The sequence below is a fragment of the Tachypleus tridentatus genome, chromosome 11 (genome assembly GCF_004210375.1).
Source record: "Tachypleus tridentatus isolate NWPU-2018 chromosome 11, ASM421037v1, whole genome shotgun sequence".
NCBI lineage: Eukaryota > Metazoa > Arthropoda > Merostomata > Xiphosura > Limulidae > Tachypleus > Tachypleus tridentatus.
In genome coordinates this window covers 78,268,922-78,295,719 of record NC_134835.1, presented here as the reverse complement: position 1 = coordinate 78,295,719, position 26,798 = coordinate 78,268,922, and the positions used below count along the sequence as shown (strand labels likewise).

General features: G+C 31.9%; 1 protein-coding gene across 2 annotated transcripts; it reads right to left on the bottom strand.

The window, feature by feature from the left end:
* Window positions 1–8,753: 8,753 nt before the first annotated feature.
* Window positions 8,754–26,521, bottom strand: LOC143232547 (profilin-1-like). 2 transcript variants are annotated; one of them, XM_076468118.1, is made up of 4 exons: window positions 26,276–26,521; window positions 11,842–12,016; window positions 10,035–10,132; window positions 8,754–8,878 (listed from the first exon to the last, which is right to left on the bottom strand). In XM_076468118.1, exons 1-3 carry the CDS (start codon window positions 26,396–26,398, stop codon window positions 10,035–10,037), a joined length of 396 nt encoding a protein of 131 aa, XP_076324233.1. In that variant the 5' UTR covers window positions 26,399–26,521; the 3' UTR covers window positions 8,754–8,878. The 2 variants fall into 2 exon arrangements, with proteins under 2 accessions (XP_076324233.1, XP_076324232.1); XM_076468117.1 differs by having other exon boundaries at window positions 8,754–9,452; window positions 26,276–26,517.
* Between the last annotated feature and the right edge of the window lie 277 nt (window positions 26,522–26,798).

Sequence of the window (26,798 nt, the reverse complement as noted above, 5' to 3'; positions counted from 1 at the left end):
TATATTATAGATTTTTCAGGATTGTCGATCGACTGGTTTTAATTTTTAGATTTACAGCACAACTCGCTACAGATGAACATTGGACGATGCCAATGTGTGTCGCGAGGTGTGATGGATTCCAAGAAACCTTCGAGTAGCGGTTTAATCTGATGGTTCCAATAGCAACCAAAAAACCCTGTGAAAATAATCATGTTTGTCTCAGCCAACCAGTACTTTTCGTTTATATTTTGATTTGGAAGACACATATTGCTATTTTTTAAGACGAGCGTCATATAATTTAAAATATGTGGCGAACTTTACACTAGTGTACGTCTTGACTGATTGTTTGGTAATCCGTAATCAATATACGCCACTCGTTTTCATCTTTTTAAAATCGTAAGTTCAATTCAATGATCAACAGAGACAGAATTATAGTCAGGAACACGATTACAGTCATCAAACACGAAATCTGAGTGAACATCTATTCTCACGATGCTGGCGTTTCAAACTGAAGACTGTACACTGACTATGTTCTTAACGGTTATCCTTAGCCTTGACAGACGATCAGTCTTCAACTTCCTTCACCTGTCTGAAACATTTATAAAAACAACAGAGCTAACATATTGTCCCGGTGACAAATGATATTCGACCAAGTTTCCTTTGCTATAGGCAGGGTCGTCTTTGTCATAGGGAGTTTTACGTTACATGTTTCAACCGATGTTGTGCTGTTTTTAGAACGTATGGATAGACGCGAGGGTCCAGACAGACAAGCAAATTATAAATGGACTGGAATAATGAACGCCAGTAGTATACAGCAGCGTTACTATCTTCTTAGCTTCAGATTTTCACGTGACGGATGACCTTATGAGGGGGACTCTGGGAGGGAGGCACCTCTGAATACACTGTTCTCGCTTCTAGATGATAACATAACAGTTACTGTCAGCAAATAGGGATTCACTAACAACATTACAAAGAAGGAAAGTGCTGTGATCATCAGCAGAGAGATATTGCTGTTAGTGATAGAAAACAAAATGTGATAAGCTTTCAAATTATGATTGTTTCATTCCCTAGAAAAAATAATAGTTAGGTAGCAAACATAGATAAATGAAACCGTGTCTGTAAAAGATTATCTTGTTAATAACTAGGAGTTTTATTTGTTGTTGTTTTTAATTTCGCGCAAAGCTACTCGAGGGCTATCTGCGCCAGCCGTCCCTAATTTAGCAGTGTAAGACTAGAGGGAAGGCAGCTAGTCATCACCACCCACCCCCAACTCTTGAGCTACTCTTTTACCAACGAATAGTGGGATTGACCGTAACATTATAACGCCCCCACGGCTAAAAGGGAAAGCATGTTTGGTGCGACGGGGATTCGAACTAGCGATCCTCTGATTACGAGTGGAGTGCCTTAATTATCTGGCCATGCTGGGCCATAACTAGGTGTAGTTATTATATTTGTTTTTATTTTGTAGTAAGATTATCTGAGTATACCATTTATTCATAATAATATATATGTGTGTGTATATATATATGTATATCATCTGCCACTCAATTCCTTCAAGGAACATAGGGCCGCAATCACTTGCGGTTTCAGTAACATGTGTTTATGTGAGTAGGTTGTTAGCCCACTGCACCGAACCGTCCCTAATTTAGTTGTGTAAGACTAGAGGGAAGGCAGCTAGTCATCACCACCCACCGCCAACTCTTGGGCTACTCTTTTACCAACGAATAGTGGGATTGACCGTTACATTATAACATCCCCACGGCTGGGAGGGCGAGCATGTTTAGCGCGACGCGAACGCGAACCTGCGACCCTCAGATTACGAGTCGCATGCCTTGAAACGCTCGGCCATGCCGGACATATATATGTATATGATATACGTTATGTATGAATGACATACTCATTATTCTTATTATTAGTTTTCCCTAATTTAACAGTGAAAGACCACACAGAAGGCAGCTAGTCAATACTACTTATTGTTAGTTTTGGATCATTCTGTACTAGTGATTGATCGAATATTATAAAATTCCTACGGCTGAAAGAGCGACGAGCATATTCTGGGATACACTTCCGAAACACAGGCCTAACACCCAACGATAAAATCTTCTTTAGATTGCAGATAGCATTTTATTCTCCTTAACTTTTCCTTTACGAGGTTTAGGTTAGAGGTGTGAACAAACATTTCAAATCTACTATTTGTTTGGCTGAATTAGTGATGTTGGTTCTGGGGCTTTTTAAATACAAAGAAACGCAATGGGCTTTCTGCGCTCTGTTCGCCGCGAGGAACCATCTCCGGACTTTAGTGTTGTAAATCTTTAAAGTTACCGTTGATCGACCGAAGGGGGGGGGGAACTCAGTAGACAATGATTTCTTTGTTTCTTGTTAAGCACAAAGCTACACAGAGAGCTACCTATGTGCTCTCCATCAAAGGGTATCAAACCCCGAATTTTAGCAATATAAGACTACAGACTTACCGCTAAGTCATTTGAGTTTGGACAAAAGTTTATCTCCGACGTTACCTATATGTGTAGTACAATAGTTTTATATGATTGGCGTTTGTTGTTACACTTTTATACTTCACATCGAGTTCAAAAATAGTCCTAACTATTTATGAGATGAAATAGCTAAATATTTTGAAACAAAGAGTAACACTATTGTTGGTATATATTCGTATTTGTTTGGAATTAAGCCATCTGTGCCCTGCCCACCACGCGGTTTCTAGTGGTGTGAGTCTGCAGACATGCAGCCGTGCCACTGGGGTATATATATATTCTATTTATTCTCAATCATGATATTTATCTTTTATAAATTATTATTTAATTGTTCTCAGAAAAGTAATCGGACTTGGTAGTATTATAGTTATGGAAAGTAATTGTTATTCGATTAAGATGTGTAATGATCAGTCATGTGATCTGGAATACATATGATTAGTCATTCAGTGTACTCTCGTACATGACCGTTTAACGGACGTTGCTTTACGTCTTTATATTTCATGATATTTCACTTCAATATGGAGTATGGTCATCACAAAGAGCAAAAGGTCTGTTTTCAGAGCATTTTTACTCTTTGTGGTCACTTCAAGAAACTTGAATATATCGCTCAACTCTAGTTCTCCAGACACAAATCCTTCAGTAACAAGTAGGAAACTGAAACATAAACTAATCTCTGAAGTGCACAGACGTTGTTGTTAATTTTAGTGACCATCACCAAATGGACCAAGTAGTAGTATGCTGTCATCTGGTGAATGAAATAAAAATCCTCAATCTTAAACCTCACGCTGGGTATTTGATCTCCACGGCTTGGTTGCTGACAATCACTTCAACTGCTGTTCTGAAATCTATGTTGAGTGGAATGTGTGGTTCTAATGACTACATTTTTTAAATGCATCAGCCATTAAATAGCACTCTTGATCTTCCACAACGTCGTCTCGACTGTCCAGTGTACATATCAATTATTTAAGTGTATTCGCAACCTTTACTATACGAATCTGGATACATCAAAATGAATTAACTTTTAATTAATTAAATTTGTGGGGAAAGCAGTTTCTAACATTTGAAGTTCTGAAAATTTTTATACATCTATCAAAATCTTATACTCGCTGCCACCAGATAACACACTCACGTGTTGGCTACCCAGAGCTCGAAAACTGTTAATAATGAATTTCTAAAGATAACACACTAACTATTTTAGCTGTAACGTTTTACTTTAGTAATTGAAGGGCTTATTTGATGTTTGGCTGTTTCAATAATACTCTTAATTAGAATACCTTACTGCATGTTACAATACGGCCTTGCACACCTTGGTATTTGAAGAGCATACGTTTAATACCCAATTTATGAAAAAAAAACATTCTGTGTCAATTTTTTTAACATCACTTGTCCTGTATAAAGTGTGTGTGACGTCCTATGTACACCGTCATAGTCCATTCAGCGCATTCTCCCATAGAACGTCGTGTGCTGTCTACAGTCTACAGCTGTTAGGATCGTCGTATTTAAGTAATGTATATGGACTTGTGATCAAATTAAAGTCAACAGGATTCTGTTTAAGAACAAACATAAGATAAAAAAGGTTTGTTTGTAGTTAGGCACAAAGGTACAGAAAGAGCAATCTCTGTTCTGTCCACCACAGGTATTGAAATCCAGTTTCTAGCATTGTAAGTCGACAGACATTCTGGTCTGCCATTTGGGGACAAAAAGGAAAAAAATATATATATATTGTGAGCAGCTTCTATCTACTAAATCATTTTGTAGCTTATAATTTTATTTAAGTTACAAAAACAAAACTTTCTAATTTTTCTAACTTATAGTTGAGAACTATAAAAACATTGTAGATCACTTAACAATTTTCGCCCCATATGATCTGATCAACGTTGTATTTACCATCACATGAGATAGCTACAATAGCAACCAGTATCACCACAGTGTGAGTTTACTTTATATCAATCACGCAGGGTGAAGGTCTTTGTGTGATTGATCCGAAAAGCATTAGGTAGAAATTAATAACTGCAGAGTTCGCTGGTATTATCGTGGAATTTTTTGTAATTGAAATATTAAAACTGAGTGTTCGTTTCTTTGATGTATGAACAAACTGGTTTAGCAAACTTTAAATTGAGGGACGACAATTTTTATTTAAACATTAAAAGAGATGGTAGAAAAAACATCTCTGCACACGTACCCACAAATAACAAAACTTGGAAAGCCCTCTCTTAAACATCATAAAATCAAATCTGAAAACAAGGTGGGATGATAATTTTCCAAAAATAAAAGCATGATTTCTTAATACATCGCGTAAAACTTGCACATAACTAAAGATATAACATTTTAAAAATTATATTCAAGTGTATTTTCTATATCGTGATAAATGTTTGTCCTCCCTTTATTATTATTATTAGTTTGTAAAACGTATAGTTTCTCTTTACCTGTAAGTTCGCAGAGTTTTACATAAGAAGTTCAGTTCTGTGTCAGGTAACATTTTAGTTGGCTTCAAGAGACACGACATCTTGTGTAAAGTGATTCTGTTATCATCGGTTTCGAAATGTTACAAGTGCTGTTGGAAAACCTAGAAATATATTCTTAAAGTATGATATAAAATTTACAAGCTTTGGGTTTTGTACTACAACTTCAGAGAAGATACAAAATCAATGAGAACTCTCCCTATATAGAACAGCTGAAAATAATTCTCGCATACGTCTACTTTGTGAAATATCGATAATTGAATATCCATCTTTTCCTCGCAGTAGTAAAACATAAGTGATTAGTCGACTGACAGATACATTTTATCGTGTTATTTAGCATTAACAAGTTTTAAACAGTTTATTAATCTTAATGTATGTTCAATGTCTTATACGCTAGTAGTTGACCCAGGTTGAGACTACGAATGTATGTGTGTCGTTTGAAAAAAGGAGGACGGTGTAAAAATTGTGGCGCCAGAATAAATATTATGAGGTCAGCAAGTATCCAGCACAACATAACCTTTCGTGAGCCGCTACTATCCAACAGTAGTTTAAGACTGTGGAAACAAGTGCAACATGAGACTATATGAAAAATGTCTGGTAACATTTGTAAAACAAATTCATTTTATATTAAAACAAAGTTGGTTTATTGAAGATAAGATAGATGTGGATGAGTTTTCATCTTTAATGGCGAATCATGGAAGGCAAATATTTATTGAAACTGCTGTGTTGCTCGTTTGTTGTTTAAATTAAAACTGAAAGTAGCTAAACAAAAAATACAGAAACAAAACAAGCGAAAACATTTTAGTACAGTAGCTTTGTATACACAGTTTTTAAATGAAAGCTACACAGTTTTTTTTATTTCCTGGCCGTGAAGAAGAGAATATTCGTGAACATGAAAAGCTAGACTGGTAATAAGATATTGTATTTAATTAATCATTGTTTGAATATGAAATAAAAGTAGAAAGAAAACATTATTTTCAAAATGTTAAAACGATAGATCAAAACAAAGTTGAAACATAGCTGAGAAATTTCTTTAGATAACACATTACTTTTACTGTCCCCCTCCCCACGAAGTAAATCCAATTTATAACACTTTCACCTTAATCCAAGCGATAGCGTGTCCATTCTGAAAGTATTTCTAATTATAAATCATAGGAGGGTTTTTCAACCTTTTCGTCCATAGGAAATAAACTTGTAATAAAACCGTCTATTAAGAAACATATATTTTGTAATAATAAACAGTCCATTGTTGTGTCCTGGTAAAAACATACAAATTTTGAAGGGTTTCTTAAAATTTCATTCTACAAAAAACACACGACAATTTTATTTCTTTAGCTTCATAAACTGCATAACACCAAAAATAATGTGATTTATCACCAAGGTAAGCTTTATATCAGCTACCTAATGTATTGGTCAATATATTTTTTCTACGAAAGCTTTCATACACGTCACATAAGTCCAACGTCAACATATACATTCATTCATTAGTCATCTGTGTGCTGCCACCTATAACTAATTTTTTAACCAGGCAAGCAACTACCTCGTCACAGTGACCTGGCCCGTGCTTTAAACCAGGAACACGAATTCGGAACTTACTCGAATAACCCATTTTTTTTTTATCTTATTTACTAATACTATTAGAGCATTGTTGGTTTGCCATCTGAATGCTGTAACTGTCTACGAAACATATTATGTTAACAAAACTAATAACACTTCAAGAAGCAAAACGGAATAATTGAAATAGCCCGTGTTTTATTATGCACTCAGTCCGTAAATGTTTAGAATATGACGTTCCTTAATGTATACTTCTTACGTCTTGTTTTCAGGTCGACCTTTTTAACCACGTGAAAATTTCTGATCAATATTTTAACATAAAGTACTTCTTATATTCCCAGTTTTGAAGTATATTTTTTCCAGCATTATGTATATTTTTGCAACGATTAAAATAATGTTTAAGTTAATAATTACTTTAATGTATATACAAGTTCATTATCCAGATATGTACAGAACACGGCTTTTAATTTATTAGGAAACTTTCACAGTATTCATGGCTAGAGAAATTGTATCAAAGTTAATAGATAATATCTTTGTGAAAACGTGCAGAATAGTGTGTACGATTTCCTACTGTTTTACCGATTTTTATGGGTTATTCGGTTGAAATAATGCAAACTTTAGTTCATTTAATACTGCTGTACACGTTCATTGAAATTCAAAGTTGACGCCAAGATAATTTCATTTAATGCTAACTTTTCAAATACGGAAGAATTTTTCTCGTTTTTTTTGTATTTTGTAGGAACACAAAATCAGTATTCATTACAGCAACAAACAAACAAATTAATCATAACCTATAGTGTGTTTTTGGTTAGAAGGTTCTAGCCCTTTTGATGGGGATGGCTAGAGATGTAAGAGTTTTCTTTAGCTAACAAGAAAAATGTTTCGAGTAATAACAACACTGCCCCATCCCAACATTGTAAAAATTCCTTAAATAACTTTCTCTGTCGTTAAAAACAGTCGTTTTAAAGTGAACAGAAATATTTTATTTGCTTTGATAATTATTTCAAACTATGCTACTTCCCAATGGTATAGCAGAAGTCTGCTGACTTGTGATGCTAGAAATCAAGTTTTGATACCCGTGGTGGGTAGAGCACAGATAGCCCATCGTATAGCTTTGTGCTAAACTTCAAATACACTATGCTTGATAAAAAGCAGCACTTGTGTAAAATGTCATATTCCTATCAACAATACCTAACTAAAAACCTGCCTCAGTACAAAGATGCATGCCCACTGTGCACATCACATAAATCTTATACTTTCACAAATGTAAAAAAAGTAGACATTAAGTTTGTTTACATCTTGTTTCCAGTGCTATAAACAATTTAAAGAAAATATTTTTTGTCATGTCCATCATTATGTTGAATAACCCAAGTATCTACCAGTGTTCTATCAATAACTTTGTAATAACAAAATATAAAAGCAGTTTAGTAAATTACATGTGGAAAGGGTGCTTTATACACAAGTTATTTAGTCAAGCAACTTTCAATAGCTGTTTAATACGTATGCAGAAGCCAATTTCGATTCACCAAATTGTTGTTTTTATACCGAATGCATCAAAGTTAACCCGATTCTAAAAATCTTATGCTCTGTGTTAACCAAGAAAAAAACTATTAGTTTTTTATTTTTTTACAAACTAACACTTTACAATCTTTTTGTTGGCATTTTATAAACATACTCTTTTTCTTATTATTCCATTCATCTGTAGCATAAGTTTGAAATAGAAATGTTATGTACTTTATAACACTCCTTGTTGAGTATGGAACAAAACTGAAACTTAATTAGAATACCCAAAGAAAAGACAGCTCTTCCTGAAGTTTTTAAAATGATATTAGGGCTTGGTTGTTTTAATTGTAGTTAGTAAAGACAGATTTAAAAGAATTCAAAACGAAACATACAACTATAATTTATTATTTCTTGATGAGTTTTTCATGAATCCTTACTGAAATACCTGTGTGCATGGTAGGTGCATACTGATAGAAATTATACAAATCTAAGAAAACATTTGGAAGTGTGTGACAAATAAACTGAAATTAATAATTTTGTCACATTAAAATTGTTTTTCCCCTATGCATTCACAACTCTGAAACAACAGTTTGTATTGTTAAAAACAAACTCCAGCGAATCTCATGAATGCATGGTTCATGACTTTGGGAGGGTCAGTATTTCTTGTAAATCTCTTAGGCTGTCAAACCACTTGAATTTATTTTAAGGTTTAGTTAGTTTATTTAAAATGTGAACAGGGACATAACTCAAATAGGAATCTCACACATTTTTAACACATTCACTGGAATGAATATTTATTATGTTATGATACCCAGAAAGCTTGATACAAAACTGTAGGACAGAATCCAGTACATGATATTAGCCCTTGGCACAAGGAATATATTATGCAATCTATAAAAAAACATACAAAAAAACAGATTGACAGTAAAAGCTGCTCTTATTTTTCTAAATACAAAAACACTTACAAAAAACATTAAGCTGTATTCAGTGACAAACAATTTCTAAATCTCACAGTAAGTAAAAAAATTGTTAATTGTCAGAAATTAAAAGCAACATTAAAGCATGTTTGTTCACCTTAGTTATTAAGAAAAACATGTTTAAAACACTGACATGAATATTTTGTTGGTGGCAGACAATAATTACTGCATAGCCTTTTTTTTTTTTTTTTTTGCAAGTGGAGATACTTAAGCTGGGGTTGAACTGTATAAAATGAATGACTGAAGCACAATGCAGGACATATAAGAATATCCTAGGCCATGAAGTAACACTTTCCTTATTCCACTTCCTCTAAATATCACTATTATGACTAGCACATCCAGAATTCAGTCCAATGTAAATACTGCAGAGGTCAAAGAAAGAATGGGTTGGCATTGTGATATACAGGTTGGAATGAAAACATTGACATTTTGTGCTGGAAGCCTTGACAGGAAGTGGAAATTCTTAAACTGTTGGAAGGTGGAAAAACCTACATGAAAAGGACATAATCAGAGAAATGTAGACCAAAAACTTGCCTATCAATGAATTATAAATATTCATAAACCTACAACACAATTCTAACAGTAACTGAGAAAACAAAAGGGGGGGATTCTACTAGCAATTATTATAGTACTAAACCAAGTATCAAGATATGAATACATATACACAGTTCTTTTTTACTCAGAAATGAGACAAACTATATGGGTCATGAGCATATGAAGCAAAATGTGCAGACCCTCAAAAACAACAGAGTTAATTACCTACAAAAAGTTTTACTATTGTTAAATTGCAACAAACATCTTATTACAGAAAGATTCAATGGTTCATATCATGATAGAAAGAATATTTTGATCTATTATTCAATGTTAAACAAGCAAGTAAAGATTAAACACAAAAGAAATATTCTCCAACATATTTTAGCTCAATTAAATCAACAACTATGTACTGTAAGACAAACCTTCATCTGACATCTAGAAGAAGTGTCAATATGACATTATTACATCAAGAAATGACCCATCAGAAACAGATATAGTGTTTTGTATAACCCATAATGTAGTGTTAAGTAACTTACTCAGTAGCCTGATACTCTCAAGTGGTCTCCTAATTTTTCTACAACCATATTAAGTCTCCCTGGAGGGACACCATCAGTTGTAGCTGCTGCAATAAGACCTGTAAGAAAAGAAAGAACTTGATTTTCCTGTTACAAGTAAAGAAAAATCATATACACAATAAAATGTTACACTACTACATACTGTGTACAAACAAAGGTCTTAGTGCTTTCTACAAGTCTTTGATCTAATAAAGCACCTGATTATTATTATATACACAATCACCAAACCCATTTACTTTTAACAGCAAGTAGATCTTGACAGTAGGGTTTTAGGTTTAAGTTTAACTCAATTTAACAGAATGAGATTCAGGATTTTTTGTAAATGTCTATGTTTATAATAAGGTTCTATGCTTGAGTTCTCCTCAACCACAGGTATTATTACTTTGAATAACTTCTACTAAAATTCTGGGCTTAAGTTCTTCAAATTCTAACAAAGACTGAGAGATGGTTCTTCTAAATAGCAAAGATACTCTGATACAGAGACTGTTGTATCTGATTCAACTTTAGCTACATAATTAATGTTACAGTAAAATGTTTCTTTAACAGCTCATCAAAAGCATCCTGGATTTTATTTACATCACTGATGCTACTCAGAGACAACAACAAACGGTTTGTTCAGTTTATTTGCTGTTATATTTTTAAACCAAATAAACAAGTCCTTTTCACTTAGTATGATAAGAAGACACAACAGAGGTACATAATCTTTGTTAAAGAAACAGCAGTTTCTCTCACTTTTCTGAAAAACGACAAATGTATGTCTAACAATTGATCAAAATGGTCATTTTGTTCTTAATAATTAATTAACTCTACTAATATTAATGTGTTATCTTTAAAGATTGAGATCACATAACATAATCGAATAATGGATTATCTGTCTACAAATGGTTACTACAGCAGCAACCATAGGCAGAGAAATCAAGGGAGGGGGGGATAACCTTTTCAGATTAATTAAGTGACAGTTTTTTAAATCTAGGTGGCAGGTGGAAAATTAATTATGGGACTGAGAAAGTGATCGTTAAATATCCACACATGCATTTCAGTGCAGAACATTAGTTTTATACGCTCAGTTTAAAACAATACCATTATTAGTTTTTAAATTTGGAGCATTCCAGCTAAAACATTTTACTAATTATGCAATTACACCAGTCATGTCTAACAATCAAAAAAATAGAAGAAAACTGATTTTAGTTCATGTTTTGTTTACAATTAGGCATAAAGCTACACAAAAGGCTATCTGTGCTCTGCCCACAATGGGTATCAAAACCTGGGTTTTAGTGTTGTAAGCCTGCAGACATACAGTTGTGTCACTGGGGATAAACTGGTACTAGATCTCAAACATCTCAATGTACAAAGCCCACTTCCTCCAAAGTAGAAAGGTTCTTACATTCTGCAGTCCTTCTCAGGTTAAAAAGTAACAATAAACAGTACTGTGCTTGCAGAATTGAATTTGTGATCTCTACCAACTATGCTGGAGGGTTGATAGTACTTGATTTCAACAACTGAAACCTACTATATTTTCCCTTCTCCCAAAAAAGAAAAACAACAACAAACTCTGTTCTTGTATCTTATCTCAAAGTTGTGGAACAACCATTACTTGTCACCATATTTTTTGAGTCAGATCCATTTCTGCATATTCAGCAAGCAGAACTAATCCTGGGACCTCTTGTTACATCAAAGCGCCCTACCAACTATACTACCACCATATTAGCCAAGGCTCTATAAATGGTTATTACACGAATTTAGAAGGAGTATGAATGAGAAAACTTACATTGTTCTGTGGCAACAACACAAAGTGCTGAGCTTCCCTTCCTGCCCCGTAAAAGGTTGTTATCTGCTTGTAAACAGACGTACTTTTCTGCTCCAATGTGAATACCATTTTCTTGGAACACTGTGGGGTTGGACTTCATTTTTTCTATAATTGATCTAATTTCTGTCTCTGTTATCTGAAAATATTTCAAAACATAAAATACATAAAATAATTTCATACACAAGTCATCATACCTGATTATTTTATAAAGATTTAAAACAATGTTACTGTAAATTTATATTTCACACAACAGAAACAAGAATTGTATTTTACTATACATCCATATATCCTATTATACAAATAACTAAAGAAAATTTATCAGGTGTGTATATATATTTTTTAACATACTACATCAAAAAACAACCAATCATTTAGTACGTCAATTTAAAATATTAGTTTGGCTACTACTGTTGGAAATGTTTTAATACGAAGAGAGAATGCGACGACAGCAAAATGCAAATTTACTTAATCTAGGAAACAAACTAAAGTAGCATTAGTTGTAATTCGGTTTACAACGAAAACCTTCATTAGTATACGAATGGCACAAAATTTTATAACCTATATAAATAAAAGCTTGTTTGGTTAAGCAGTTTTTATGTACTTTTATGCTTCAAGGAAAATCCAACAATTATTTTTACTTCGAAATGGTATATTACGGTTAAAAAAGGGATAACGGTTCTATATTATTATAATTTAATATATAAATTACTATAATAATTTGATACGTGCAGTGATCTCCAGAGGTAGCCACACCCATCTCCTAAATACATGTAACATTACAATGGCGGCAGATGGATTTATCTTCACAGTGTGTACTAATAAGTTGTCTGTGTAAGCAAACTACAAAATCTAAATCCGAATCACCCTTATAACATTAATATATACGTAGTCATATCAAAGTGTTAAATGTATACAATTGGGTTTAATCAAATAACTGTCATAAAATAATAAGGAAAGAAAGGTTTATCAATCTAAACAGTAGTACCACTTAACTTTACAGTGAACTGGAAAAGAAATTATCCAATAAGCTATATAGGGAAGCTTAACGTTACAATGAATTCTAAAAGAAATGGCTACACAATCTACAGAGGGAAGTTTAAAGTTGCATTGGATTGTAAGATAAATGAAAGTCTAAATAACCTACATGGGGAATGACCGATGTATTTCTATTTGCATGATTTTATTATTTGAATTGTACACTTATCCACTGTGTTGTATTTATGATTCAGTCCCTCAAATGACGACGAGACGAAAATATTGTATCGCTTACTGTGACGAAATGTTACAAGCGATTCTAATATGTGCTTAAAAGGCTTGCAGGCTATAATTACTGAACACTTCATAGCCTTATTCAACAAAAAATAACAAAATAAATCTACTTCATAAAACTATTTCCCTTTCGTTACGAATGCGGTTATTTTAACGTATTGTCTGTTAAAGAGAATGATAAAATCAATGTAATGTGTTAAAAGGAAAGTTTTGCATACATCCTCACTTAACATGGCCGATAAACAGCACAATTCCAATCATTCTGTAAAACCGGTTATTAAATTTGATATTAAAAAACAAACAAATAAAATGTATTTGTGAGAACAAACGTTCGTTGTTAGCATACAAGTCCAGTTCACAAAAGCACTAGAAAGCTGTCAAACCCGTCACTGGATTTCACGTGACTCACGTTGGGCACATCTGTCACCCCACTATACGTGGACTATTTATAAATTATATTATCTAGTCACATGACTTTTCTTAAGAGTAATTACTAACAATATCAACAGCTTGACGACTAGTAGTGGAGAGAAACCTTGACACGAGTATTGTCGAACACTAACATGCACCTTGAGTAACACACGATATAATTATTTTTAGAAATAGGCAGTCCACAATATGGATGTATATTTGTAACATCACAACTCTTGATAAGGGGTTCAAGCTCATACACACACGCATAATTGTTATTTTTAGAAAGAAGAAATGTTCACTCCGTGTGCACTTTCGAGTTACATAACGCAGAAAAGTAACTTGAAAAAATAGCAAAGATAAAAACTATCAAGAATGTGTCTCGTTTAAGGATTTTAACACCCTTTAAATAAATACTCATATTAAAACAAATTGTTTATGACGAAATCAATACGGAAACCCAAAATTTTAAATATAAACAACCCCAATATAGAAGCGACAATATTCAAACCACCAATTTATGATATTTTACTTAGGCAAGTATGGATTATTTGTTTCACACATACTACTAGCACTTAGAAAATGCTTAAGTGTTTCCATTGTTACTCGGGCTTCTAATGTAAGCAATAGTATTAAAACGTCTTATACGGTCTTTGAGATATGAAGTAATTGGTAGGAAAATAGCTTAATACATGCATGCACCAAAGTTCTATGTATAATGCTTGGCTTAATCTACTACTAATGTTATTTTACTAGTCAAAAATAATAGATATTTAAAGATAACAAGGTACATTATACTGTGACGTCTCTCCTCTTGGTATGAAATATGGAGTGAGCCCAGATGAGAGAATAGTATACCCACCAATCTAACAAGAATACCCAACATGGAATTGCAGTTCCTGCCATCACATTGTTAATCCTTCTCATAAACACAACAAAGGCTAGCAACTGAAACACAGGAAATAAACTAATTGGTAATTAATAACCAGGCTGAAGTAACTCTACTGGCTGATAACCATGATGGCGATTGGTCTAATTGCCAGTATTTCTGTAAATATTCAATGACCCATTAAGATTTCACTCACATTCCAAAGCAAGCATAACCACAGTATTACAGGATAACCACCAGAAAACCGACTAATGTGTTCTATTTCCTTGCCTTTAAAGGTTGTGTGTCCTACATTCAAAATTAAGTAGTTACTGTTAGCTTAAAAACATACACTTTTAAAATTACAGGATTAAATATTTTATAGGAGGTTAAAGTTTAACAAACATGCTAACTGAATGTTTCACCAGGCACCAAGGTTGTTAATGCACTCATGATATTCAGCTTCTTGTATTTAGTAAACATAACAGGGTAGTCTAAAGTATCACAGTGTATTGTCAAAGTATTATATCAACAGAGGTATTCACACCTATAGAAAGCCAAAAGGCTATTTCACAAATATAGGTGTTGGAAACACCTGCTGTTTCCTGGATTGCCAGCTGAAGTTGCATTTGTTTTAGAAAGCAGACATTTCAACCACAATGAACAAAAACAAGTTCTTTTCTGATTCTGAAGCAAGTAAAATTAATTACTTAGGATTATAATGGATTGTTTATCAGTGTTTTGTATCCAACTTATTTGGTTGTTGTTGCTGAACACATCTATTTTGCAGAAGAATAGTTGAAGTTTTCATACATTTACAAAAAAAAATTCTAAAATCAACTACATGTACTAGAAAGAATTAACAAAATTATCACACAAAGGATTAAGTAATTAAAACTTTATAAACGTAAAATAGAAATATAAAGTTTAAATTTTGTAGCAAAATTATAAAACATCAAACAAATTCAATGATTGACAACACATTTTGCATGTGTGCATAACTATCTTCTACAATACATCTCATTAATGTTAAATTTTTAGTAAGAATAAATGAATATCACATTTTTATAAATTATTTTAATTTTTAACTGTATAATTTGGCATATCCTTAAGTCTTTCACAAAATAATTATACATCATCAACTGCCATTGTTAATGAAAGTGATATTCATTAAGTTCTTTAATGCAAGACATTTTCTTATCATTACACATTTATCAATCTGTTGCCATAATGACTATTTGGAATTTTTGTTTTGAGTTCTTATACAAATATGCTCATTTCAGAATATTATATTCACCTTATATTTTTCTGAAGACATACTGCAGTTTTTATTCTCTTGATAGGTCATTTCATTTATACATTTGTTCAGTACTTAAGAGATGCTACAGTAGTGTGAAGTCTACAGACATCATTAGTTTTAATGATTCAGTAAGATATAATTTCTTGACGAATTATTTATATCTATCCAATTTTTTGTTCAGCAAATAATTTAATAAGTTGTGTGTTTCAAATGAGTATCTTACATTTAGGTCATAATTGTGCCAGTTTTGATTGTTGGAACTTATTTAATTCTGATTATATTTGCCCCCATAAACATTATGTTATGGTATTTTGTAATTTATTAGTTTAAAATAATTATTTATAATAACTGGCACCAACTGCAAATAAACAAAATGATGATGATAATAGTATCTGTATTGACCAAATACTATAGTGTAAAAAAATATTTGCAGAGCACACATTGTAATAGCACCACTTAAAATACAAGATCAGGATATAAGGATGGTACCTGATCTGCATTTTGTTGAATAACCAATTTCTGTTTGTCTCAAATACTGCCAGCTTTGAGAACAACAACTCACTATACACACTGTAGACAAGGGCTGATACAGATCTTCATACTAACTAAAATAGCACTAAAATCCGTCTTGTTAAGTTTCTACCATAATAACAGATTAGGCTGTCATTTTAAATGTGGTTGTGATCAGTAACAAAGTCAGAGATCCAAAGATCAGTAAGTGAGAGGTCTGTGCAAGTTTTGCTTACTAACATTAACTTGTGATCCAAGAAGACTACCTATATATAACACACACAAATATCCACCAACTAGTGAAGTTAGTATACTGTTCTTAAATTCTTACTTAAAATTATTAAGAATATATTCTTCATGAGTGGGATAGACTTGCAATCAGCAATATTTTTGGCTGTAATGTTACAACTTGCATATGCTAGGCATATTACAAGTTGTGATTTACAGAAACAATAGACATCTACAGGTAAAAAGAAAAAAAAATTCATAAAAGTTGTATCTTTGTACAATATTATTCACAGTTATAAGCAACAGATATGGTTAGTTACAATGAGTTTTCAGCTGGAATTATTAATGATTAAAGAATTGTTACTGGATTCTACTCAACTATTATTTACCTTTTTTCTAAAATTTCATATTTCATTTTATATTCATTTACAAGTATATCTCATAGTTTGCAACACTGTCCTGTAAAGTACAATACTGATTGCTTAAATAAAAGTATAAACTGTTTGACAGTGAAGCATATGTTTCTTCATCCAAAGGACTTAGTAGGATATTTACAACCTGGTTGAAACTGTTACCTCTACACCATCCTCTCTTGAAAAAAACCCCACAAAACAGTAAAACTTTTGAAAGTGAATCTACATGACACCTGGAATAAAATGTTGTACCCACTGTTGCAGATTTCTACCAACTATAATGAAGTTCCTGGAAGTTAACATTTGTCAGGCTTATTAAAATCTTCCACAGTTTAATGCTGTGTTACAAGACCTCCATGTAAAAATTCTTCCATATCTTACACACAAATTTACATGTTTATATATCAATTTATATAAATAATAATTATTGCAGCACAATATCTATTTAAGTATTAAAATATATATTTGCAACTTCAGAAAAAAGTTTTATTTTTATAGTTTTGTACACGTAAGCAGAGTTAAACATGAAGAGTTATTGTTTAAACTGAAATAATGGCATTTTCACACCAGCATAATATAACACTGTATAAGTATACATTAGGAGTCCAATTTCAAGTTGCATTGTAGTTTAATGTAAATTAGCCTGTAAGATCAATGTGCTGGAGCATTAAACACAAAACACTTGGTAGGTTGAAACACTTCATATTGAATGTTGATAATCACTCATGGACTTTGAACTGCACAAGTACTGTATAGTATTAAACTGCTTCAACATAGAGAGATGTCAACACTAACATTCATAAAATATAAAGAGTTCATGATTTGTTTCCTTATGCTGCAAGACCAATTTTCAACATGAATATTACACAACCGGAAGTCTACTCCATATACAAATCCTTCTATAGGATACAAATTGTTTAAACTATTACACAAGAGTCTGCTCTATATTATCAAACCTTCTTTAAAATATTCAAGTTTTAAATAATATATGCAAGTCTGCACAAGTTTCCTGTAATAGTAGACATTCAGAAGTTTACAGTACATACAAGCTGTTTGCATATTCACCAAATATATATCAAATAGTAATAATAAAAATATCAGCTATTAATAAAGTAACACTAAATACTAACATAAGGCCCACAAGGACAAGAAATAGTTTAACCACACCAAACAAATGTCAGCTATTAGCAAATATATAATGAAATCAGCTATTAATATTATAGGGAATTTATCTATTAATAGAATACTATAAACAATTTAACTAAAATCACAGTATTAGGATTCCAACCACCACCACCATAGGAATCTATCTAATAACAAAACCCTCTGTGTAATTCAACTATTATGTACAAACATTTTGTCACCATGATATCAAAGAATCCTCCTATGTTGAACTTAATGGTTTCAGTAATGAAAGGACGTAATGAGGAAAAAACCCTTCTGACAACATAACACATTCCAAACTATTCAGAGGTTAAAACAAAAGAAATCTGTCCAAAATGTTCAAAAGTAAGCCAATAGGATGACCGAGGTCTAAAACCTAACAATTTCAACATGAGTAACAAATACTAGCAAGAACTATAAAAGAATACCAACTATTCAAAGGTTATACATATGACACTTGACACAAAACTAAACATGTTAAACATTAGAAATTCAAAGAATTCACTTCAATAATCTTAACCTATGAAAAGTTAAAACAAATTTAATAATGATTTCAATAGAAGGGTTAACCATGGCCCAGTGACAAGTTCAGCAAAATATTTTAAATTACTAACATTTATCATAAAAAAGGAACTGTTTCTACACAAGGATACTGAAGTTGACCATGAAAAACTTGAATGCTAGAGTTTCAACCAGAAATGTGCTCAATGCAGTTACAAAGAAATATTCAAAATAACCACAAAATGGAAAGGGATCATACTACAGTATCCATGAAAACTTGGTTAAACAACACTAAGTGCTATTCTGGAAAATATACTTTTTTTTTTACCCACAAAAAAATTTCAGTATTTATTACATGCTTCGATCAGCTCTTTTCAAAATACAAAATTAAAATTTCAGACAGTTAGGAAACTTTCTCTTAATACATTTCACCATTCACTCATCTACCTTCCATCCCATATGACAGTCACTTGTTATATATGAAGTAACTATGCTAACAATATTCATTAATACATGCTCTTTATTATAATATGTGGGTAACAAATTAATAATTAAAATTTAAATTCTCCTATTATATTTCATAAAATTATTAATTATTTACTAAACTCTAGTAAAATACTAGCCTCTGCCATTGCAAATGACAATTCATTCCATAAAAGAATTACTTGGTTAATAAAACTAAACATACCAGAATAATCATTGAAGATTAATTAAAGGTAATTACTTTTCTTTGGAACTTCTTAGTACATTCCTCAGAAAGTTCTCAGTATACTTGAAAATAACATAATTAAGAAAATAAAATTAAAACAAGAACAATTTATAACTCTATGATGCAAATAACACTATTAAAATTCTTGTATGACAAATAACAAATTCCAAATCCCTTATCTCACTGTTTAGCAGGAAAGTACATTTTAGTGTTGTTTCAGAATGCATACTATTTGCAAGGGATGACTGATTTGTTCAGAGAATTGTTTCACCCTTTTCTATATTAATGGTAGAGTGAAAACTTAAAAGAACTACACAAGTTCTTTATTGTGCAAATTCATAGTGAAGTTATCATAGTGTGTGGAACATTTAAGGTGCAAGTTGGATTCTCTAATTTTCTTAGATTAGCAACTAAGTCCCTGAATCTGACAGAATATCATTATCAGTAATGGTTACTCATATCACTCAGTGTCATGCAAGACACTTTATTAATCAAAACTACAGTTAAATTAAATAATGTCATGAAAACATTCAAACTGAATGTTTTTGATTATTACACCTATTCATTAATAAAAATTAGTTTCTAATTATTCAGTAATTAAAATGTCATAAGTTACTATTATTATTGATTAATTCATATTTATTAAACTTGTACTAATCAAAATTATAGCTTCCAACTATTTTAGCTATTCAGTAATTTAAATATTGTCATTACATTTTATTATTTTCAATTAACATTTATTCACTTTAATTTATAAGTGTCACAACTTAAGAAAACAATCAACTAATTGGAATTAGGGTTTCTGATTATTCAAATGAATAGCCAATGAATTTAAATATTGCTTATATATTTGTTTTTACGCACAGCTACACAATGGACTATCAATGACTTCCACAATGAAATCAGATTTGAAACATTTGAAGTTCTTTTTTAGATAACATTTGTATATAAACACATGAATACATACATTTTAAAATCTCATGAGAAAAACAGATTAGTTGAATGTAAATAATTAATGAGATTAATGATTAAGAAATTTCACTGATTGTCCAGCTCTACTCTACAATGTAACACTTCTACCCTGATCAACAAATGTTCTTGTATTATATACAAATATCATACAGAACTTTTATAATATATAAAATCAATTCAACTAGCATTACAGTATCTTTAATCATCTTCACTGGTTAGCACAACCACCAGACTCCAATGCAACTGAACATCTTTGACATAAATTTGTAATGTCACATACACTACTATAATCCTCTAATAACAATTATGAAACCAGCAATACATTCTAAAAGTCAGGATAATAACTTAACCTAGAAAAGGGTAGAAGGAATTGATTCATCTTGCCTTAAGAAAATTTATCATCAAATTCTCATTCTAGTGTAATTTAATATTTACAGAGAACTGAAGAAATACCAGTCATGCAACCTTATCCACGTGATATAGAACTATTATGTAAAGCCCATGGATACTCTCAACACTGATCATATCAGTCCTGTCTTGGCAACTGACATCTAGAAGTCTAACATTAAAACATCTTTGCTGAATCATGTCAAGGTGGGGCTTCTTTACACTGTTTCAGTATTTAATGGATATTAAAATACTATACCAATCTTTTCTTTATTGTTTAATTGTATTTCAGGTGTTACTGTAAATAAAAAAAACATTTTTAATGAAAAATTCAACATTCTCAGTCAGGTCACTTTTTTTAAAGTGCCATGACAATTTGGCAGTCATAGACCATAATGTTCTAATTTGAAATAACAAAATGAGATATTTGTTGAAAATTTGTAGAGTCTATCCTGATCATACATTTGGTTCTATAAAAAGTAGCCCAATGGTATTTTAATTATGGTGTAGGGTTTAGTGTGAATGCAGTGTAGATAAATAAAGGTAATCAAATAAGATGATATGATCTTTCAAGTATTTACTTTAGATAAAACTTAAAAAAAGAAAGAATGATAAATCACTATAATCTCTTAATTTTACACCCAACACTTCAACATGTACTTTCTTTTACTACTTTCTTAAATCAGAAAATGTATTTGCTCAATATGTAATATATACCTTACAACTGTTTTCAAACTTAAGTTTTGTAAGAAATGTCACATTTATGAAGAATCTAGAAGGTTCCTAAACAGGTTATTTTAAACAACTTATTACAAATGTACTTTATAATTTTTAATTACATTAGAGCTTTAAACTGTATTAACATTATAAATAAAAAGACTAAAATTTTTAAAGATTTCACTGCAAGCCTTAGATATAATGAACAATTACATATTATTATCATATTCATTTTTCTTGGAGATACACTTTTGTTAAATGCAATCCAAAAGGTTTCTTATATGTAAAATTTCAAAACCAAAACAGTATATAATATTTGAATATATTGCTACTTGCCTATTTCATATACCTCATGTCCAGACTCTTCTTAATTATGTGCAGTTCAACACAGCACAATGAAAAACATTCTTCCTGAAGTGGTACTCAACTTTCTAGAATTCTCAAATTTCTTTGTGATAGTACTGGTAAGTTTGGTTAGAAGAGAAAATATCTTTTAGTCTTTCTTATACATTTACTGATTTTTAGCTTGTTTTCTTGAAATATTTTGCCATCTTTGTTAAGTTTGTATATTTGTTTTTCTACTGATGTAATAAAATTGCCTTCCTTTTTGACAGAACATTTCTGATGGGGGTGAAAACTAAACAGAAAAAAACAACATTTAAGCACTGTAAATAAAGCAATGTGACAAGGCAGCAAAATTAATTTCTAATACATACAGCCTTTTCATATTCCTTTTCAATATGTAAAAATCCAGTGAAGTCCAATTATGGTTTATCTTTTTACCTGTTGTTAAAGGTTAATTGTTAAATTATTTCAAAATAAATGTGGCTGATAATTTTAGCAAAATGAATTAATAAATTATCAAGTTTTTAACTAATGACAAGTATGGTACACTGTGCCAGGTATCAACAAAGAACAGCAAAAAAACTCGTAAAATGAAGTACAAATAACTCCAGTTTAAGAAGTCAACTAAACAAAAATCAAAATGAACTTGCAAGTAAAATTAAATACAAAGATAAGAGATAAAAAAAACTAATTTAAAACACTTGCTAAATGTGTACATTTTATTACACATACCAAGGAATTAAAAAGAAAAAACTTCTCAACATAGGTTTTCTTAGGACTGTTAACTTTTATATAAATATACAAATAATTTAGGCTTAAAATTTTCCATTACCATCTACTTGATGCATGTTTTGCAATAAAAATAAAAGTACTCTTTAGGAAGCACTACTAACCACTCAGTGGCATTCTGTCTCCTTTCAAAACTGTAATAAAAAAAATTTAAAAAACTTGTGTCATTACAGCCTCTTATAATACTGGATAGACAAAACTGCAATAAAATATTCCAAAGAACTCCAAGCCATCAGCATACCTTTTCTTCCAAGAATCCACTAGTTAACCTGAAATCTAATTTGCATTAGTTGTTCAGATAAGAAGAGGCAAAAATAAATTGTCAGGCATCCATATTCCTGCTTATTATATTTAATCCAGGAGAATTTATAAGCCAAATGCAAGAGAACTTATGAAATGGCAAATCTCATGAAAAATAACATTTCAAAGATGAAAACTATAGTCTTTCACCAAATAAACCAAATGAACTGCTTAACCAATTCAGTCAAAATGGAGGGACATAATTTTTAATAAGTAGAAGGATTCCCAAGGAAAGACAAGAAAGATTTTGAATGCCTCTAAAGGGAGTTTTATATTTAAACCAAGGTATTATTGTGTAACTCATACTGTACAAAGATGTGCACAGCTTGAAAAACTGTACAGAGAAAACATTGAAGTGAGGATGATTGGAGAAAACACAACTACTTTTTCTGACAACACAAGCCTTGGGAAGGAAATAAAATTAATCTGTTACTGTGAAAAATTAAAGAAGGCTTCAAAACCAAAAATATCCAACATCTCCTGCAAGAGAGAAGAATATATTTCTCAAGAGAAAGATGATGTACAGGCCATGAAAAGAGGCAGAAGGCTGTCAAAAGTACTCTGCATCTGACAAACAAAGAAAACATCAAACCATTCTTGAAGAGCTAGGTAAAACAAAGTAAAATGAGGAAGGAGGAAGAGTTAGACAACCTAGGAAAATGAGAGGCAGATGAACTAAAGTCAATAAAACATCAACAAGAAAGCAATAATAAGAAAACATATTCTGTGAGAAAATCCTGTCCATCTTGCAATGGATTAGACAAAAGCCACACCTAAAGTTGTAACACACCATAGCAGAATATAGACAGTCAAAGCTGATACAAGAGTGACCTCAAATATGGATAAAATAGTCTCCTAATTTATTGAGATAAAGCAGAAATCACAAATAAGGTGGTCAAAGGGGACAATAAAAAAAAAAAACAATAAAGGTAGTGAAAATTAAAGACATCTTAGGAAGAAGTTATAAAGACTACAGTCATACAGAAAAAGTTGATCCAATCTTGATTCAAGATTATTGGGGAAGCAACCCTGGAACTGGTAACCATACAAGTTTAAGCTTAATATTTAGAGCAGTTGCAAAAGTATTAGCAAAAGGGCACCTAAGGTGGGAACAAATACAATAAAAAACCAGAGGTTGCAATAAGAGTTACTCTCTCAAAAGGATTTGGTCTGGGCAAGACTACAAATCCATCACTCAGTTCAAAGCTCATGACACATGACAGGCCAACAACAGATTTAGCGATTGCAAACCCAAAAGAGGAGCTTCTAGGTAGAAAACCAAGACAAAGAAAGTACCACCCTATCAACCAATATAATAAACATCAGTAGAGTTGTGTAAATGGATCATGATAAGAAGTCCAGAAAGATGACAGAAAAATGAAAGTAGCACCTATGAATTTCTAACATCTAAATGGTATTGATTTGATGTGGAGAGGCCACTCCCCTGGAGACCACACACAAGAAACTGTGAAAGCATCCAGAAATGTCAGCCTTACCCCTGTTTTGTATGGGAATGATCAAGTCAGCTCAAAGTGAAGAGATATACACATAGAAAACAAAAGAAGTTAGTGAATATCTGAACACAGTCCACTGATCTGCCAGAGTATGCTGATAGGGATACAAATGCCAAGCCTTAGAGGTACAAGTAACTTGAGTGAAAGAGTCCAAAGATAATACAGAGCCTCTTATGTATGAACAGAAGGAGACATGAGAGCTTTGGAAACTAGATAATCCAAGCCTCTGAAAAGTAATGGACGAAGCCAAGCCCATTCAGCAATTGCACTGAATAAAAACCCAAAAATAAATATCAAGTGGGGCTCAGCACCGACTAACAGCTTGACCAGCCAACTCAAATGAACAACAGCCTCCTACCAGGACAGGGTTAAAAGGAGTCAAACATTCATATGGTAGTGGTTATGTAAACCAAACAGATAATTCCGGAGCAATATCACATGATCTTGTTTTCCCCTAGTGTTTGCCATGCAGAGCCAAAGCACACACAAATTTCAATCAATGAAAAAAAATAACTGGCAACAGATAAACTGAAATGTGGAGAAGAGCACTAGAAACATTAGCATTGATTATTTACAGCCTGGGAGAGATCACCCACCTCAGATTCAGGTAACTTATCTTGAACTGAAAATTGATAAAACTTGATTTAAAAAGTGTTGTTACACATACAATGGACTGTCAATCTCTCATCTTCTTGAGAACCACAGAAATGTGAGTAAAACACCAAAATAAAAGCAGGAACCTTTTCAATTAAGGAATTAACTGCCTGGAGAGAAGATACACATGGAAATAATTCTTACTGTACGGAGCAAGGTAGTATAACTGCTAACCCTTGCCATACAGTGTAATTTTTGTTGTAGGTGTTGTTACTTTGTACATTAAAACATGATGATGGTGTCTTAGACTTTCATGTTTTCAGTGGTTATGTACATGGATGTGTTAACTTCAATAAAGTTGAACTGAATGGCCTATTGTTGCATATTTTGTTCTCATAGTTTTAATTACTATCATAAAATAACCACATATTTATATCATCCTCAACCCTCCTCCATAAAAAACCAGAGACAGAGATTTACAAAACCCATTTATCATTTAATGAAGAGAAACAAATTGTAGATCACTTTACATTAATAAATGGACAACACAGTGTACCATCTACTGGACAACATGTCTGATTACCAATTCTCAAGTGCTAAAGATCATTTTTGTAAAGTCTTTTCTTGGTATCACAGTCTGTAGAGCTGAATATAGCAGCCAAATTTCAACATTTTCTGTACATTAACTGAGCAATATTTAGACAATAACAGCTTTAGTTGCCAAAATTACACAATACTTGTGAACTACAAGAATCAGTTACTGTGGGATTTGCTTTTCTAGCCCTGCCTGACCATAAGGCCATAGGTTTTGTTTTAAATTAAACCACTATAATCTTTATTTTTCTAAATCTTTAAATTTTTAATTGTTTTGGTTTCATGTACAAGATCTACAAAACATAACTTCTACTTTATCTAACCTTTACCCATATTTTTATCAATATTTAAATTCACATCACAAAACACCAAAGGATCTGGATGATTGTGATATTATAATTTAATGTAAGAAATAAATGTTCATTAATAACAGGTTTATGGTGTTGGTAGATTTTCAGTCATGTAAAAATCAAATGTCTAAAATGAGACCCTTATAAAATATTACAGTACTAAACTTTTTATTGTTCAATATGAGAATCGAAATTATATTAATATTTTGCTGAGTTTAAAATATTATACCAAGTTTTTTATTTTCAGAGTTATATTTACTTTTCTAAACAGTTTACCAAACACGTTTATATTTTAAATTTGAAATCATTTATCCAATACATGAATGATAAATATTTGGCTTAGCTGTTTCTAATAATACTACTGGTAAAACTAGAAAAGTACAGCAATGAAAATACAGTCTCATATAAAACTTATAGTGTGATTACCATTAAATAAGTAATTACTTTAAGTTCGACTCACCGGTGTATTACATCCCATTTCATATTTCGCCCATATTCCTCCGTTTTGTAACCCTGCGATTACAGCTATTCTACATTCGACTTGATTACAGATTTGATTATCAACGTAATTTTGCCAAGACATAACGGGAAAAAATTCGTAAATCTAAATCTGATTGCAAAAACGTTCTCCAACTCCACCGACCAGCACAGATGATCGTCGCTAAAGTGAAGTCGTGTAGCACGTCCTTTGCCGGCTTTGAGAGCACTACGTGTATTCTTCCGCTGACCAGTATTCATCTTTGCTTGAGCAGCATGTGAAAAGTAGACCATGTGCTTTTAGTCACAAGAATTATGAAATTGAATAAAAGCTTTTTTTCCAAAGTTATCAAGATCGCAAATTTAAAACCTCTAAATGATTCGTCCATTCTCATATAATTTGTAATATGTATTCTTTTTACCCATACAAAATAATTTACCTGCGTATTACCATTTGGGAAATGTATCAGGTATCAACATAAAAAAATATATACATTGTTGAACTG